This window comes from Myotis nattereri (genome assembly GCF_964212035.1).
Source record: "Myotis nattereri genome assembly, chromosome: 6".
Taxonomy (NCBI): domain Eukaryota; kingdom Metazoa; phylum Chordata; class Mammalia; order Chiroptera; family Vespertilionidae; genus Myotis; species Myotis nattereri.
The window spans coordinates 74,592,678-74,610,341 of NC_138081.1; the positions used below are offsets into that span (position 1 = coordinate 74,592,678).

The 17,664-nt window shown below is 40.4% G+C and overlaps 1 protein-coding gene across 1 annotated transcript in view; it reads right to left on the reverse strand.

Annotated features, from left to right (window-relative positions):
• Nucleotides 1–8,686: 8,686 nt before the first annotated feature.
• Nucleotides 8,687–17,664, reverse strand: part of ARFGEF3 (ARFGEF family member 3) — a 126,818-nt gene continuing 117,840 nt past the window's right edge. The window contains exons 30-34 of the mRNA XM_081094574.1: nt 17,133–17,235; nt 16,827–16,958; nt 15,477–15,598; nt 11,357–12,575; nt 8,687–9,737 (exon numbers count right to left, since the gene is read on the reverse strand). Coding sequence (XP_080950700.1) covers nt 9,546–9,737; nt 11,357–12,575; nt 15,477–15,598; nt 16,827–16,958; nt 17,133–17,235 — 1,768 coding nt within the window. The 3' untranslated portion in view covers nt 8,687–9,545. The remainder of the gene's footprint in view (nt 9,738–11,356; nt 12,576–15,476; nt 15,599–16,826; nt 16,959–17,132; nt 17,236–17,664) is intronic.

Consider the following 17,664-nt stretch of genomic DNA (forward strand, 5'->3'; position numbering starts at 1 on the left):
GAGAGTCTTGCCTTTAATTAGTAAAAACGCAATATCTTTGAAGCTTAGTAAAGTGAAGCACAATAAAATGAGGTATTGATGTTGGGAAGACAAAGAAACTATATCAAAGTCAACTGGAGTTCAGTACTTCAATTCTCAGCTCTAAACTGTTGTGAATTTGATTCCTTCATGTTGAAATAGCACTTCTTTTATGAGTTGGAAAGTGCTTATAAACTTCGCTGGGATTTAATTATGTTGTTGCATCTCTGAGTTCCGATGAGATCATTAAGCTGGGTAGTTTGTTTCTCTGACAACAAAACATTTTGTGCAACCAGATTAAGTTAACAGGGAAGACTCAGGGCACCAATGGCTGGATGTTGTAACTAGGAATCTATAAATAAAAACAAACGAGGAAGAGATAAAAGGCATGCTTAGAGTGCCCTTTCAAAGGCCGAGATAATGGGAATGTTGGTCAATATGTGAAAGCCACAATATTACATTATGCTTCCATTTTATTTTCACTTGCTTATTGAACCTAGCTTTAAGCCAGATGGGAAAGTAAATTTTCTAATGAGTGATATGAAATATTTATCAAAGCTGAAATATAATACAAGTTTTGATCATAAGCCAAACAGTTGAAGTGTGTTGTCTCTTCTTTAAAGACATACATATAGCTTTAGGCACATATTATATTCATTGCTGGATAGTAATATTGGAAGAATTGGCTATTGCCAATTCTGAGCTGCTGACCTCCTGATATAAGCTCTGCACTCCCCTGGCCGGCGTGGCTCGATTGGTTGGAGCGTTTCACATACGCCAGAGGGTGGTGGGCTCCATTCCCCATCAGGGCACAAACCTAGGTTGCGTGTTCCATCCTGGTTGGGGTGCCTACAGGAGGCAACTGATTGATGTTTCTCTCTCACAATGATGTTTCTCTCTTTCTCTTTCCCCCTCTCTTCTTCCTTCTCTTTCTTCCTCGCTCTAAAAATCAATTTAAAAATGTTAAGCTTTCTGTGTTATAGTGCATTCATGGATATGAATGTCAAGTACAGGTATGCATTAGATCACTATAAATCATCTTCCAAAATAGTGGGGCTATTTAGAAATGGGTTCTCCATAGAAGTTAGCATTTATTGGGCACTACCATGTACAAAGCACTGTGACACCGGGGCTCTCACGTTATTTTGAAACAACCCTTTGAGAGTTTACATTCATTTTGCAGAGCAGGAACCTTGAGCTTGTTCTCAAGGGTCGTCTGGGTTCCCCACTCCCAGGCGGGAGCAAAGCTTGGGATGTGCGCTCTGCTTTTCCGGCAAAGGCCCCTGGCCTCTCTAGTCTGCACAGCGGTCTCCATCCATGAATGTGGTTGCTCACTTATGTTTAATAAGTTAGTGATGTCCTTACGAAAAGCACATTCGTGTCTATTTTAGTTTCATTTTGTCCGCAAGATGTAAACGACTAACTCTGTGAGATTACCAATGTGTGATGGAATCATACCTTCGTGATTTAAGGTCATATACACAGTGTCCATCTCTGCGGTGTTTTGTCTTTTATCCCTCTATTGGCCACGCAGTTTTTCACACTTTGGGCATGAGGGTTCCTAGGCTTATACTATTAATAGGCCTTTGAAACAGTTGATTTTAAACCAATAAGGTCATGAAGTTAAAAGTGGCTGTATTATATTCTGAATGTTCCCTTTTAATAATTATATGCCTGTTAATTGAGTTAGTGATTTATGAACAAAAGACACTTGGTTTTTTAAAAGAATAAGTTACATTAGTATTTATGACAATATGAATATAATATTCATTCTTATGAAGACCAAAACAGTATTGTAAAATAAGCCCTCTTTTTTAAGAAAAGGCAACAGTGGTGTACACGCACACACACATACATACATTTCTTCCAATGGATTTTCTAGGCATGTACCGAATCTTCATTCAGAGCTATGAAATGTCATGGAAAGGAACCTAGTTCTTTAGGCAGAATTCTGTAAACACAGTATATTTACGCAAATTATTTTGATATATTTATTTGCTAAAAAAATTGTTCCACATATCAGATTTTTTTAAATGCATTTGAATCTTTATTCTACAACACAAGCAACATAAATACAATATCTTTTAAAATATTTCTCTTTAGAATTTTCATTTTCACCTCAGATAAAATGTACACAAAATACACTTGCAAGCTTGCTTAGAGAGACCTGTTAAACAATAGATTATATCAAATCAAACAGTTATATCAACATTTAAAGGAGGGTGGCTTTCAGTTTTTTTAAAATAAATGTGACCAAACTGACAATAAGGCAAAACAAAAACTCTACTTCCTTGACAAGTCCTTTGAAGTAAACACAATGCTTCAAGGCTCCTGGTGAACAAAGTTGCAATGATGAATTTTGCATTTTGTAGATGAAATGGCACACTGACTCAAATCATTATGGCTATACCAAGCTTCATTTATTTATAATTTTCAATGAAAACAACTCGACTCTTTGGCATCATACAAGAAAGGATAAAAGGATCCTTACCACCCATTGGCTTTGTTTAGAGTGGGGAAATGGTAATAGGGGAACTGTTTATAATGTAATTTACTTTTATTCCTCTAGAAAAGCATAAAAATAATCTTGAATAATAGTTGTTTGGCATGACTAGGGCAATAAATATTTATTCTTAGTTCCCTACCCCCACCCACCCACCAAAAAACAAATCAAGAAACATAAACAACCAGCCTTTCCCTCTAGGCACCTCCTCCTGCCCCTATCATGCCTTACCCGTATATTCTACCACCTGGTTTCAATTGAGGTGAAACCAGAATATCAAAAGCATTCCTCTTTGTACCATTTTACCTATTTAGTGGGAAACTTATTTTTATTAGAGAGAACCTCTTCCACAAAAGCCAGAAGAATGAACAGAGGGAGGAATACAGAGTAGCTTGCACATATTCTGAGGTAGCCATGGATGACCATGGGCGGGTGGTAGCGCCAGGGTCCAGAGCTTCCCTAACTTGAAGGGAAATCATATCTTATGTGGTAGTTTGGAAGATCTCCCCCTCCCCTTTTTGGCACCAGTTGGCAAAATAAATTGAAAACAAATTATTCCTAGAGATTAATTTTAAAATTTAATCTGAAAATAAGTTATCATTAAAAGAATTAAATGCATGCATCATTTCCAGAAAAAGTTAAAACAAAAGTAAAATAAATTTAAAAAACCTTTATTTCCATCCAGAGGCAAGGATTTGAATCCTTGATACCATTAACACTTTGATATACTTTTGGATCTCATTAATTCTAGTATATATAGTCATTACTTTCTATTCATACAAAAGGATAAAGTAATTTGAATGAAATCAGGGTATTTGAGAAGTATTTAGAGAAACTTTATTAAATCAATAAGAATTATGTGTAATTAAAATAGCTCACACACAGATGATGATTCTAAGGTACTTATTTGTTTTCTCTTGAATTATTCCCTGTGTTCCTTCCTCCATGTAAAAAGACTTTCCAAGGCTAATTACTTGAATGAAGACTTAAGACCTAAACTAAGGCCCAGCTATCTTTGAGTTAACATGACATCACTGTATTCTCAATGCATATGGATGCATTTTTACATTTCTTCCATCATTTGGAAAATGAGATAATGAATATGGCCTCTATTGTGCAGATATGAGTGCAAACCCAACATATTTACTCAGAAGACTTTAAAACAGGCACATATACCGCTCAAAGGGGAGGTGGTTATGTTTGCAAATTTCCATGAAGCCATTTGGTAGACTGTTTGCAGGTCTACAGGAAATTAAAATATTAATTTACACCAGACACGTGAAAAATGAAGGCACATCAAGCAGTGTAACGTCATCTTGAAGTGCTGACATTTTGGTGACTAATGAGAGAGAGAGAGAGAAAACGACTGGCAAGCAAGCAACTACTCAAAAACATCTGGAAGCCAGGAGCCAAGGTTATAATGGAATCGACATGGAAACATTTCATTAAAACTGTATGGACAGAAGAAACACAAACACCACATACTTAAACTTAAAATCACCTCAGCACAAGTCAAAGGGCCAACAGGATACAAATGATCATCCACAGAATCAATGTTTCTAAATACAAAGACGAGAAGCTTATACTGATCTCACTGTTCCATAGAACTTATACATTCATTGTCCTCTAGCTTATAAAAATACACACAAAACAGTTGTTGGTATAATAAACCATGGAAACTGGGAAGATTGAGCAGGAATGCTATGGAGCAGGGGTGGGGAACCTTTATTTTGTCAACGGCCATTTGGATCATCATTCTTGGGCGATACAAAATTATCAACTTAAAAATTAGCCTGCTGGATTTGGTCAAACATTTAATTACTTCACCCATAATGCCTTGGCAGGGCCCGACCAAATGATTTCTGGGGCCTCCTATGGCCCGAGGGCGAGACGTTCTCCACCCCTGCTGTAGAGAATCCAATCCCAAGTTGTTTGCCAAGGTTAAGTTCAGTTTTTCTCTAGTGCTTGATAAGTCAAGCTGATCTTAAAGATGAGAGTTGGAGATATTTTCAAGATAGTGGTTCTCAGTGTGGTCCTCAGACCGGCAGCATTGGCCTCCTCCAGGAACTTGTTAGAAATGCGGATTTCCAGCGCTACTCAATCTGTTTTAACCAGCCCTCCAGGTGATTCTGCTGGGTGCCAATGTCTGAGAACCACCATTCTAAAGTCAGACGACACTAGACAACCATGACTTAAACCTTCAGGAGAGGAATAACAGTACAAATAATTCCTGGTGGTTGAACAGGCTGGGAGGACCATAAATGGATGGGATTCACCAGCAGTCAACTGCAGCTTAGTCATGAAGAGGTTCAACCAGTCTCTCCCCCCTGGAGCCCCCTCGCATTAGTTCACAGAGGAAGGCTTTGCATGGTGCCAGTGGTGTGAGAGTGGCTTTTCTTCAGTTAACAGTGGTGCCACTGTTCATAAGGAAATCGAGCATTGCCCTCAACTGAGTTTCTCTTAAACCATCCCAGGAGATGATTTTTTTTTTCCTTTTTTTGGTCTGTCTTCCCTGAATAATTGTGTTTTGGAAATCTATATGGTGTTCTAGTCCAAAACTTTAATTATTAGTTACTTCCACATCAAACATGAACATCACAATACAAGCACAGCAAGAAGATCTCACAGTTTTCTAGATTGGCCCACTGATCAATGAGGGAACACAGTTTGTTTTCTTGTTTTGTTTCTGATGAAGCATAATTATAAACAAGTTCTTCACCAATTTCATAAATCTTGCCCAAGAACAGCTCATATTTCCAATAAAAAGTGCTTAAAATAGTCTCGTGTATTTTAAGGCCACACTAAATCTCACTAGAATCACCTAAATGGAAGCCAAGCACATGGAAGTTCTGAGTTTGTCTTTTGCCTAAAGAATAAGTAGGAATATTTAACTTTATGGAACATGGTTACTATGGGGATTGACCTGATGCTCTCAGTACCTGGATCTTTAAACCATTTTGTCTAGCCAGTACTTCCTCTTTAGAGTGTGCATTTGAAAATGGTTATTTATTTTGTATATTCCCAAACTTAGATGATGACCTATAAGTTTAGTACAATATACTTCCAGGGAAGCAAGTAGAGAGGCACTGTTGGCTATGGTCATTTAAAAAGGCTCACAATTTGTGCATGTCACTCCAGATGGAGACTGCCATGGTTTTCCTGCATAACAGCGGGCCATGAACAATATTATTCCACCATTTCCACCTAATTGGCAAATTTTCTAAATTACCACTGAATGTCTGCTTTAAGATGGAAGTTTAGATTTATTTTTGAACATTCAAATATTGTTGTGTACGGTCTTTCTGTATATACTAGTAAACATGATCCTTTTCTTTCTTAACCTTATTTAAAAATCCCCATAAAATTATGGATCTGGAACATCAATCAAGTATTTTTTAACTTATTTTAACTGTTAATTCCTTGAGACACTAAAGTGTTTACTTGGTGCATTTAGAGAATGGTATAGTATAGAGAACTCTTTTGCAACCAACTTTGCCATTTACTGGTTATCTTGGGCAAATTTCTTAACCTCTCTGGGTCTCTTCCTCATCTAAAAAAATGAGGAAAATACCTGTTTCACAAGGTTACTGTGAAAATAAAATATGGTGATGTAGGGAAATGTAACTTGGCAGGAGCACTCAACAAATCTCACCTCCTGCTGTTTGTAACTTCTTGCTGTTCAGTTTGAAGGGACAGACATGAGTGAGCTTCCCTTCTGAGAAGCAGTATTGTGATGTATTTGGGGGAAGTCAAAGTTATTATGTAATTGCAGTTAAGGCTATATCACTCTCAACTGACTGTATAAGCCTTCTCCTTAAAACAAGAACAAATAACCCAGTGATGCTGTTATAAAGAAGTTTCAATTTAAAGGTACTTTTGAATTCTACTACTTTGTCATGTCTGACTGAAACTACTTTAACTTGAATGTTGTGTATGCTAGCATGAGCCGTGGCCAGTCATGAAATAGCCTACAATGGTAAAAGGTGCCTAGTTTTGTGTTGATGGAGAAGGCTAGAGAAGAATCTTAAGGAGAGAAAGAACAAGATGATATAGAGAGGCAGCCTAAGCATCTTTAAAAGCTGATCAGGAGAGGCAAGAACGAGGAGATCCTCCATCAAACCTGAGCCCTCCTGGCAAGGAGAAATCGGATGAAGACTGTGATATACCTGGCTGAGCTGTTCCGTCAGGGATTCTTTTACACTTTGAGTTTTTCAGATGATCATGATGTGCACTTTACTAAAATACTAGAAAAAGAGAGTAAATCTCACCCTTAGGGTAACACACACTTAGTAAATATCGGCAACTAAAAGTAACATGCAAAATCTTATTCTGCTTAGACCTGTAAGTATGGGGTAATAACTGTTTTAACTGTGAAGGCTGCCGGGACCTTGGTCTATCAGAGACCTTGGGGCAAAGCAGAAACTCAGACACCAGGACGAGTGTGAGGGACTCACTGGGCACTCTGGGAAGGGACCCGCATCTATCTCTACCAAGGATTCCTAATTATCTCCTTTTCTTCCCCATCTGTGGGAGGATTTAACCGACTTTGTTGTCACTTGAAGTCCTGTTCATTAGAGATTATTTGCATCAACTAATGTCATTTTTGAAAACTGCAAATACCTCTGGGAAGTACTGCTGTGACAGTTAATTTTCTGGGTGAATTCTGATGTAGCTGCAGAGAAGAGTATGTAGGGAATGGAGGTGGGCTGAAGACAAGTGTGGGTCTCAGGTGGGCTACAGAAAGGGTGATGGGAAGGGACCAAAGCCTCTAACAAAATTATAGGTAAAGAGCTCTGTGTGTTCCCTCATCTCTTTATTCTTGGTACCCACAATCAGGTTAGTACTAGAGCAGTGTTTGGATAGAGTATGCGGTAAACCCATTTTCATAAACTAGCCTTGGATCCCATGATAGAGAATCTGTGGGAGAATGAATTCTGATTTCTAAATAATTAGCGAACACACTCTGGGCCATGGCATTGGTAAATTGAGACTGGCTTCCTTTGAATTTTCATGCTTTACAAAATGTTTATATGTAACAACCTTTTATAGTTACTCCGATTTGATACGCTACTGAAGCACCCTCTCTTCCTTCCCCCCCTCCCCCGGCAACCCCCAGTAGATTTTATAGTACTCACTGGTGCACAAAAGAGAGCTGAACTTAAGATAAGCTATAAAAAGAAACAGAACAACCCTGGTGTACTGTAGTTGTTTAAAAAAAGTATCTACCTGATTTTCAATTCTACTTACAAAATATAAAAATTCAAAAGCACTAACAGCTCATTGCTAGCCCAACAATTCACTGCTTGTTACAAATAGTTGATCTGTTTCTAAACTCAAATTATTAACTAATGAGTAAAAACTGAAGGCAAAGAGTGTGTTCTGTGGAACTGAAAAAAATGTCTTCTGGATTCCATGGTGATTTTTAGGTGGCATACTGAACGATAACGTTCCTGCTTTTAGACTGCCTAAATAAATCAGCTGTCTTTCTGGTAACCTTGTGGATAAGTTTACATATACCAGCACTGAGTAAAGCTGTCAATTTCAAATCCTTATTTTAATATTGAAAAGTTGATGTTCTATTTTTAAAGATGGCACATACAATTATGAATGCATTTTTAGGGGCTGGGAAAATTATAATGTATGTCATAACAACTAACTCTATTAGAATATATATGAATGAGCTTGGTGAGGAGTTTCCATAATTATTATTATAATTTAAGAAATATTAAATATATAATACATAATAAGATAAAGGTTCCAGATTAATTTTCTAGTAATATTTAAGAAAAATATTCACTTAAAATATTGGCCTGAATAAGAGGACCTCAGACATGAGGTAAATGTACTTGCCAGAGAGGAGAAAGATCTTAAGTGGAAAAACTAAATTTCTTAGACTTCATCCTGTGTCCCCTTCTCCTTTAGTTTTCTTCTGAGGCTAGAGCTTGTGTAACTGACACCATAATTTCATATGGTTGCTGTATAACAGCAGAAGATTAAAATGATTTCATCATAATCTCCTTTCCCACCCCACCAGCTGTCTCCCTACCCCACACTGCCTTCCCCTTCCCTGAGAAGTCTGCTCACTGAATAGAGAACTCACTTCCTTTTCTCCAAGGGTGTAGATAGCAAATGAGTTGCATTTTAATGTTTTGTTTTCTTATGTTGAGATAACTGTGGAGCATAGAAATGCCTGTGCGACAAGGGACTAAGGCACCATTTTTTCTTTCCCTTTTCTTTTCTGCCTTGGGAGCAAAAGCAAAGACTAATGGGACCGCCAGGTGACTGGTCAGTCTTCTGAATCTTGGCAATATCTATATCAGCGAATGTCACTGGGTACTGGGTGTCAAAGGCTGCCATGACACCAACTTAAAACTCTGCCAGGAAATAATTTTCTTCCATTAGAAATAGGGAAACAAAGGCACAACAGTACCTTATACAAAGAGGTTGGTGAGTACCAACCAGAAAATCTTGACAACTTAGGACAATTTTGAAATGTTCTGGAATATTTTAGAGAAAATCATCCTTTTCTTGATTATGACACCTAAGAATATGAATATATCTTTCTAGCTGTTTTCTTCTCCACCAAATGCACAATCATGACATAAGTCTTTCTCCAATGACTAATGTTTGGTACTAGGTGTATGAGTGTTTATACATCAGCTTGACTTACCAGCAGACCTTTTCTTAGTAATTGCATTTAAAAAAAAAAAATCAAATGGATCAATGTAGTTTTCCAAGGAGTGGTCTTTGAAAATGGTGATAACATTGCAGGCGAAAGCACTGGGAAATAAACTTCACGATTTAGGAATGTGTCAAGGAATGGAGAAATAATGTGCAAAATCAGAGTATCATTTGTCATCTAGATACAAACTTAGTATCCGGAATGGCCCCAGTGCGATTAGTTAGAGAGCAGTTGATGGTTCTCTGAGACACTGGTGTCAGCGGGGCTGGTGGTGGGGAAAATGCTGTCAGATTGGCAGGCAGACTCTAACCCTTGCTACTGAATTTCTTCAATGTGAGTCTTCTACACAATGATGTCATAGACACGGCCCACTCTGCCGAGCCACTCTCTCACAGCCTGGCGAACTCTGATGTCCGTCACGTGACAGGTCAGCTGGCTGATGCATGGGAACACTGCTGGCTGGAGGGCCGTGAAGGTCGGGTCTGGAAGGATCTGAATCTGATTGAGAACTGTTAGCACCATGTTGGTCCACGCCTAAGAGAAAGGATTTAAGAGAATCATCAGCTTTCTCCTGTGGTTTCATTTGAACTCTCAGGTGTGGCTCAGCCCTGCCAATTTGCAAATGAGTTTTCTCAGGCTTTTAGGCTGTAATAAATTAGTCTTTACTAATAAAATGTCATTGTAACTTCATATTTACAGAAACTTATCTAACATTACGCATACCTTATTTTCAGCTTTCACAAACTATAAAAATCTTATTTACTCCTCAGTTTTAAAAACTCTCTTGCTTTTTCATAGTGGGATTACTATAGGACATATAACACTTTTAATCAGCAGTCACTATAACGCCTAGAAAATTTGAAATATTTCTATTTTAATATAGAATAACTTTTAAAATCATAAGCAAATCTCCAAGACATGAAAAGCAATTAAAGATATGTTATTTGTCAAGAAGGTCATCTGTTAAATAATCATCATACATCACAGTTTGGTCTTTTGCAAATCTATGATTTCTGTGGATTCTGAATTATGAAGTTGAGTTCGGCATTCAAGATACTTTACTGGAAAATAACACATCGTACAAGAGATTCATACTATTTCTAAATTTATGTTCATTCAAAGAATGTATCTCTGTATAGGTTCATGAGATCCTAGGGCCCAAGATTGTCTAATTTATTATGCCCTTAGCAGGAGTCCACAATTTCAGGAAAACATTGGATTGTTCTTAAAGGGCTCTCTATGACTCCAGATACCCTCTATTTGTTTTCTCCCCATCTCATCTAGTCTTAAATTGAACAAAACAGTACCAACACTGTTTCCTTCTCAAGCTCATTTTTTCAATGTCTGATGGAATTACAAATATGAAATATATGAATGAACAGGCACTCAGAGCACTCTGAAGAATGAGAATTTTTATGTGCTCTAGATGGGTTAGGAAAACTTTAGATGAAAACAATTCATCAGCATAACCACCTTTTCCCTTTATATTATTCTTCCTAGCTATGGAATTTCTTCAGATGATAAACTCGGGACTCCATACCAGCTAAAGTACACCCATTAAAAAAAACTTTATTGTTGAAAGTATTACATATGTCTTTTTTCCTCCATTACCCACTTTTAGCCCATCCCAGGCCTTCACCACACTATTGTCTGTGTCCACGGGTTATGCATACAAGTTCTTTGGTTGACCTCTTCCCACCTGCCTTCCCTCTGAGATTCAACAGTCTGTTGCATTCTTCTATGTCTCTGGATCTATTTTGTTCATTATATTCCACATATGAATGAGATCATGTGGTATTTGTCTTTCTCTGACTGGCTTACTTCACTTCGCCTGAAGTACACCCATTTTATATGTTGTAGCTTCCATCTTATTTCTCAGTAATCTCTGTTACAACCCATAAACATAATTCCTGAAATTTTCTAGTAACAAAATGTCAGTTTCACACTGACATCACTGACACAGGCAGATCCTGGTCTTAGTGTCAGCCCATCCTCTGCCTTTGGAGGGAAACTGGGCCTCTCATTGGTGTCCCTCCAATCTTGGACAGTGTAAGCGTGCCCTGTGCGGGGCGTGTGCATGGTTAGAAGCCCAGCCTCCCGGCACTGCTGGGGCAGTGCGCCCGCCCCGCCCCGTCTGCCCGGCAGGGACCCACCTGGATCTGCGCCTCGGCGTCCCGCACCGACACACTCAGGGAGCTCCCGGTGGAGCCGGAGCGGGGCCTCTTCTCCCGCAGCAGCTCGGGGCCTGCGCTGAAGGAGTGCCGCATCTGCCCTTGGTCCACCAGGTGCTGGGGCCGCTGCAGCAGCGGCGAGTCCGGCCCCCTGGGGCCCAGGGCCTCGCCCTTCTTCTCCACTTTGACCTCTTTGGGGAAGGAGGGCAGGTTGTGCTGCTGCTTCCGCTTCTTGTACTCCGTCATCAGCTTGGAGATGGTTCTGTCGGCCGCCATGCTGTAGATTTTGTTGCCCGCGCTCTCCCACCACTCCTTCTTCCTGCCGGGGTCCTTCTTCTCCACCTTGGGGCTGGGCGGCAGCATCAGCGTGTCCCCGCTGCCCGCCCGCAGGCTCGGGGACTCGCCCCCGTGGTCCCGCGTCTGACTGCGGTCGTCCTCGGAGGGCGTGTCCTTCCCCGAGAAGCCGCCGGTGGACGGGGTGGAGGACTCGGACTGGAAGGAGGGCAGGATGAAGCACGGGTCGCCCCGGAGGACGGGCGCCTCCTCCAGGCTGCTCTCCAGGTCCAGGTGCATCTGGATGTAGTGGTTGCACAGCTCCATGCACAGCTTGTGAAGCCGCTTGACCAGCCACACCCAGTCGGCGTTGCTGACGGGCTGCACGCTCAGCGAGGGCAGGCGGGCCCGCCACTGCCGCTTCTCCCGGCCCCTGGGGGGGCTCACCTGGGCCGTCTCCTCAAAGATGTCCTCGTCCTCCGAGGAGCACTGCTGGGAGGAGTCTGAGCTCCTCTCGTCGTCCTCGAAGAGGACTCTCTTCACCTGCTCGGCAGTGATGGGTTCCTGGCTGGTGAGCACGGCACAGACCAGCGCGTGGAAGTAGATGTTAAAGCTCATGGCCGACTGGCGGTAGAGGTTGGCGGCGCCTCCAATGCCCGACACTTTCTTCAGCAGGCACTTCAGGCCCGGGCTGGTGTCAAACTCCCTGGCTGTCCGGTAGGAGTCCAGCAGCAGGTCGAAGATGACCGCCAGGTTCTGCATGGAGATGTACCGGAGGAAGCCAGCCAGCTTGGCGTCCGGCACTTGGATGGTCTTCTCCTCTCCAGGAGAGGGGCCTTTGACAAACTCTTCCAACAAGATGTCATACAGGTTCTGGAGCAAGACTTGATGAGACAGTAAGCTCACCACAATTTCCCTGAAAGAGACGCTGCAAATGGAAAGAGTGGGGACTGATGAGTAACCCCCTGCCTTGTATGATATTTGAAAAGCTTTACACATTTCAGAATGACATATGCACAATCACAAACTAAATTACTTGTATTTTAATGCCTTCTTTAAAAGAAGGGCATTACACAATAACCATTTTAATCATAATAAATGGAATTCCTGACACTTTTTAAGTTATGACACTAATTATCTACAAGCCTTAGAAAAATAATACAAGGGTTTTATAGCAACTGGGATATATAGGCATAATTATGAGATAGGATGCATTTTATATCTGAGTAATTAACATATCAAATAAAAAAAAGTAATAGTTTCTGTTGAGTTTTATTAATTTTAACTGGATTTTTTCTTAAACCCAATATTTTTAGCAACCTTATTGAAGTTTAGCTTTCTAAGGACCAAAACAGTTTAACTGTTAATGCTTTAGATGCATATATGTAAACATAGAGGAGAACCAAACATTTTCATTCTACTTTTGTGAAAAATGCCATTGGGATTTTAATAGGGATTGTACTGAATCTGTAGATTGCTTTAGGTAATATGAACATGGAATAGCTATTTCTTTGTATCTCCTTCGATTTTTTAAAACATATTTTATTGATGTTTTACAGAGAGGAAGGGAGAGGGACAGAGAGTTAGAAACATCGATGAGAGAGAAACATTGATCAGCTACCTCCTGCACACCCCCGACTGGGGATGTGCCTGCAACCAAGGTACATGCCCTTGACCGGAATCAAACCTGGGACCCTTCAGTCCACAGGCCGATGCTCTATCCACTGAGCCAAACCGGTTATGGCTCCTTCGATTTTTTTAAACAATATCTTGCAGTTTTCAGAATATAGGTCTTTCACCTCCTTTGTTAAGTTTATTCCTAGGTATTTTATTCTTTTTTGGTATGTTTGTAAATGGGCTTGTTTAATTCATTTCTCTTTCTGATAGCTTTTTTTTTTCTGATAGTCTTTAGGGCTTTCTGTATATAAAACCATTTCATTAGCAAATAGTGACAGTTTTATTTCTTCCTTTCTAATTTGGATGCTTTTTATTTATTTTACTTTGGTAGCTGTGGCTAGGGCTTCCAGTACTATGTTGAATAGAGTGGCAAGAGTGGGCATCCTTGTCTTATTCCTGATCTAAGAGGAAGAGCTTTAGTTTTGCACCACTGAGGATGATGTTAGCTGTGGGTTTGTAATACATGGACTTGATTATGTTGAGATACTATCCTTCTGAACCCATTTTATTGAAAGTTTTTATAAATGGATCTTGTATCTTGTAAAATGCTTTTTCTAAATCTACTGAACAGATCATGATTTGTATTGTTAATGTGGTATGTCACATTGATTTGCGGATGTTGAATCATAGTTCATTTCAGAACCATCCTGAAATGAATTTTGCTGGATAGTGGTGTATGATCCTTTTTAACATATTGTTATATTTGATTTACTAGTGGTACACTTGAAAAATGAATGACTGGCAATAGCGGGAAACTGGGCATAGAATTGGAGAGGAGCATGTAGGGTATTGGTAAAGCTCTATTTCTGAAGGTGGGTGACAGGGTCATTGTTATATTTTGTAGGTACCACACACTTAACTGCTGTACTAAGCATCTAACTTTTGGGACAATCACACACTCGCCCTAAAATAAAACTAGTTTAGATTCTGGCTCCACCACCTGGGAGAAGTGGCTCAGCCTCTCTGCATGTCTCCTCAGGGATGAATGGCAGTGGCAAGATCTAGCCACTGTCCTTCACATATTGTGCTCAAGTATTTACCAGCATCACTTGCAGTTTGTTGGAAGTTTAAATGGGAAAACTTTAGTAGTTGCCTTTATCTGCAAGGAGAGTTGTTTTTAAGCAGGATGGTAGTACAGGCACTCCTCATTTTATTGCACTTCACAGATGTTATGATTTTTAACAAAATGGAGGCAAGATCCTCCACCAGCGAAATAATTATGCCTTGCTGTTTTGTTTTTCTTTTGCGCTACTTGCTTTATTGCAGTGGTGTGGAACCAAACCTGTAATATCTCTGAGCAGTGCCTGTATTTAAAAAGATCAAGGTTCTCGTGGCAGGGCCACACGTATTTTTTGTCTCCTGACAGCTGTGTTGCTCGTAAGAACTTTATGTATTTCTCACTGACACAATATGAATCCCATCTCAAAATTAGTTATTTTTAAAAAGTTATATGTATGATGCTATAGATACGCAGAAATGTGTCCCCAAATTCAAATGTTGAATCCTAACCCGCAGTACCTCAGAATGTGACTATCTTTGGAGAAAGGTCTTTAAATAAATAATTAGGTTAAGACAGTGGTCGGCAAACTCATTAGTCAACAGAGCCAAATATCAACAGTACAACAATTGAAATTTCTTTTGAGAGCCAAATTTTTTAAACTGAAACTATATAGGTAGGTACATTGTTATTAACTTAATTAGGGTGCTCCTAAGGCTTAGGAAGAGCCACACTCAAGGGGCCAAAGAGCTGCATGTGGCTTGCGAGCCGCAGTTGGCCGACCATGGGGTTAAGAGATGAAGTCATTAGTGGGGACCCTAATCCACTAGGACTGGCATCCTTATAAGAAAGGGAGATTAGGACACAGGCAGGTACAGAGAGGAAACATCCATCTAGAAACCTAGACAAAAACCAAGCCTGGGGACACCTCAGTCTCCAACTCCAATTTCTGTTGCTTAAGCTACCCCATTGTGGCCGCCCTAGCAAATCTGAAATGTGGGAAAGTTAAAAGGCTAACAATCTTGTATGAAAGCATTTGTTAAATGACTCTGCAAATATTTCTGTATTCTTAGAGAAAACTTGGATTATAATTAGGAAAGTTCCTTTAGTCCTTGCTATTTATAAGACTCAAAGTGTTTAAGCTTCGCTGCTTACCTTTTCTTGGTGTGTCCGTTTGGCTTTTCATCAGGAGGCAGTTCAATAATGAGCTGACAGGACTGGGCATGATCAAAGGTGTTTGGAGTCTTTGGTGAGCACTGGGTGTCCAACATAAACACCTGTATGGGTACAGTTCAGAGAGCCACCTGACTCAAGAGATTAGCTGGCAAGCAGCTTTTCTCTCTACTCATTTTCTCACCTAAGAAATGAGGTTGATAATGGTTTCCTACCAGGTATATTTGTCAAGAGAATTAAATAAATTAGTACATGTGTATTACATGGGACAAACATTAGATAAGAATAGCAAATATTCAATAAATGTTAGCTGCTGACACTACTACTTCTAGCATGTGACAAGTCAACACTCTCCAAAGAGCTGGCACTGATGTTTAATATTAATTAAAAGTAATAAAGGGGGGTGATGTTTGGAAAAGATCTTCTCTGATTGTGACATCTGTTTGGTACCTTATTCTATCCAATCCAAAAAAAAAAGTTAGGACTTCTCTTGCTGTCTAGTAGAGTGGTATGCCCACATCGTTAGTCCTGACAGGAGAAGTGACTAAGAGAAGGGTAACCACATCCTACATTTGACCCACGTGATTTCATTTTACATGACTTAACGTACTTTCCTTTGAAAATATGAGTATTTTAATGAACTTTTTCTTTCCAAATTTTGTAAGCATTATCAGATTACTGGGTTATGTGAAGAGTGAATATAGGAGGAAGGTTTGGGACTGAAGAAGAAAGAAATATTAAGAAGTAAAAGATTCACTAAATGGTCTTGGCTGTTCTCCATGAAGGATCTATTTCAGAATAGGATTCCATGGACATTTTCACTTCTTACTGTATGCACCTGGGGAAATTCTTTAGCTAGCTAGGTGTAATGGCTTTATATTTAGAGAAGCCACCCCTTTGGGCACATGTCAAAGGTTATAATACTAGAGAAGCCAAAGAAAAAGTACATGGTGAAACCTGCAAGGGTAAGGACAGTTTAACTTTACTGATCAGTTACATTCAACTCTATTAAGTTCTGTCCTCTGTATGGGAGAAGAGAAAAATATCAAATAAGTGTGCCATCCTTAGGTGCTTACAGTCTAGCAGTGACAAAAATATTTCAGCAAATACTTAGAAGCAGTCTGAATACCTATTTGCCCAGGGCTCTAGAGGATGCAACAAACAAGAGATGATGGGGAGAAACATCATGCTATCAATTGGAGTCAAGTCATTCCTGGTGAAGAACTGTACTGGCAAGAGGTAAAGGTCCCTAAGGAAGTGAAAGGCAGCTTGGGACGCCCAGCAATGTGTCAAGCTTCTAGCGCCGCTGGGATCAAAAGGCCCAGCCCTTACCTGCTGAGCCATGGCTCGGATGCGCCAGTACTCGGCCTCGGCACTGGGGGAGGAAGAGGGGGCCGCCACCCTCACCTGGCAGCCTTCCCCACTGAAGCCCTCGGTGCTGCTGTGGAAGCAGCCCAGCAGATCCTAGGAGAAACACAGCAGTCATTCACCGGGTGCCTCGGGGTGGATGGCAGTGGGGTCTCACACTGTCACTGGGTCCGAGACTGCCTGCTCTGAGGAAGGCAGAATCCAGGTGGCCAACTCGGCAGGGAACTATGGAGGACTGGACCCTGCTCTGGTTCTCTCCCAGCATCTTACCTTCACGGGCTTGAGTGTGGCAGAGAACGCGTCCTGCAGGGCACAGCAGGCCAGCCTCCACATTTCTTCCGTGAACACGGGGCCTGCTGTCACGAGAACGTACCTGCCAGAAGCAAGCAGACATCTTAAACCCGTACATTTTACTGCTGCAAAACTTAGACCCTTACAGACACACATTTGTTCCCCAGTGTCCTTACAGGTTTTGCTGTCCCATCACTCTTGCCTTCAGTCCATCTGGTGTTTCATGATCATACTACTACTTCCCAAACTATTTTAATGTAAAAATATCAATGGATCCCCATTCCAAACAGGCCAATGTTTACACTTAGGCTTGCATGCAAGACTGTATACGCTCTGTACTAATTTTTCCGTTCTAGCCCTATTGTCCATACTACTCCGTTACCATTAACAAAACGAAATAAAAACCCCTTTTGTCACTTGTAATTCTTATTTCCATGTATTTGTTCATGCTATTCTCCTGCCTGCAAAGTGATCTGATCAAGTATCATTCCTAAAAGCCCTGCTGACCTTT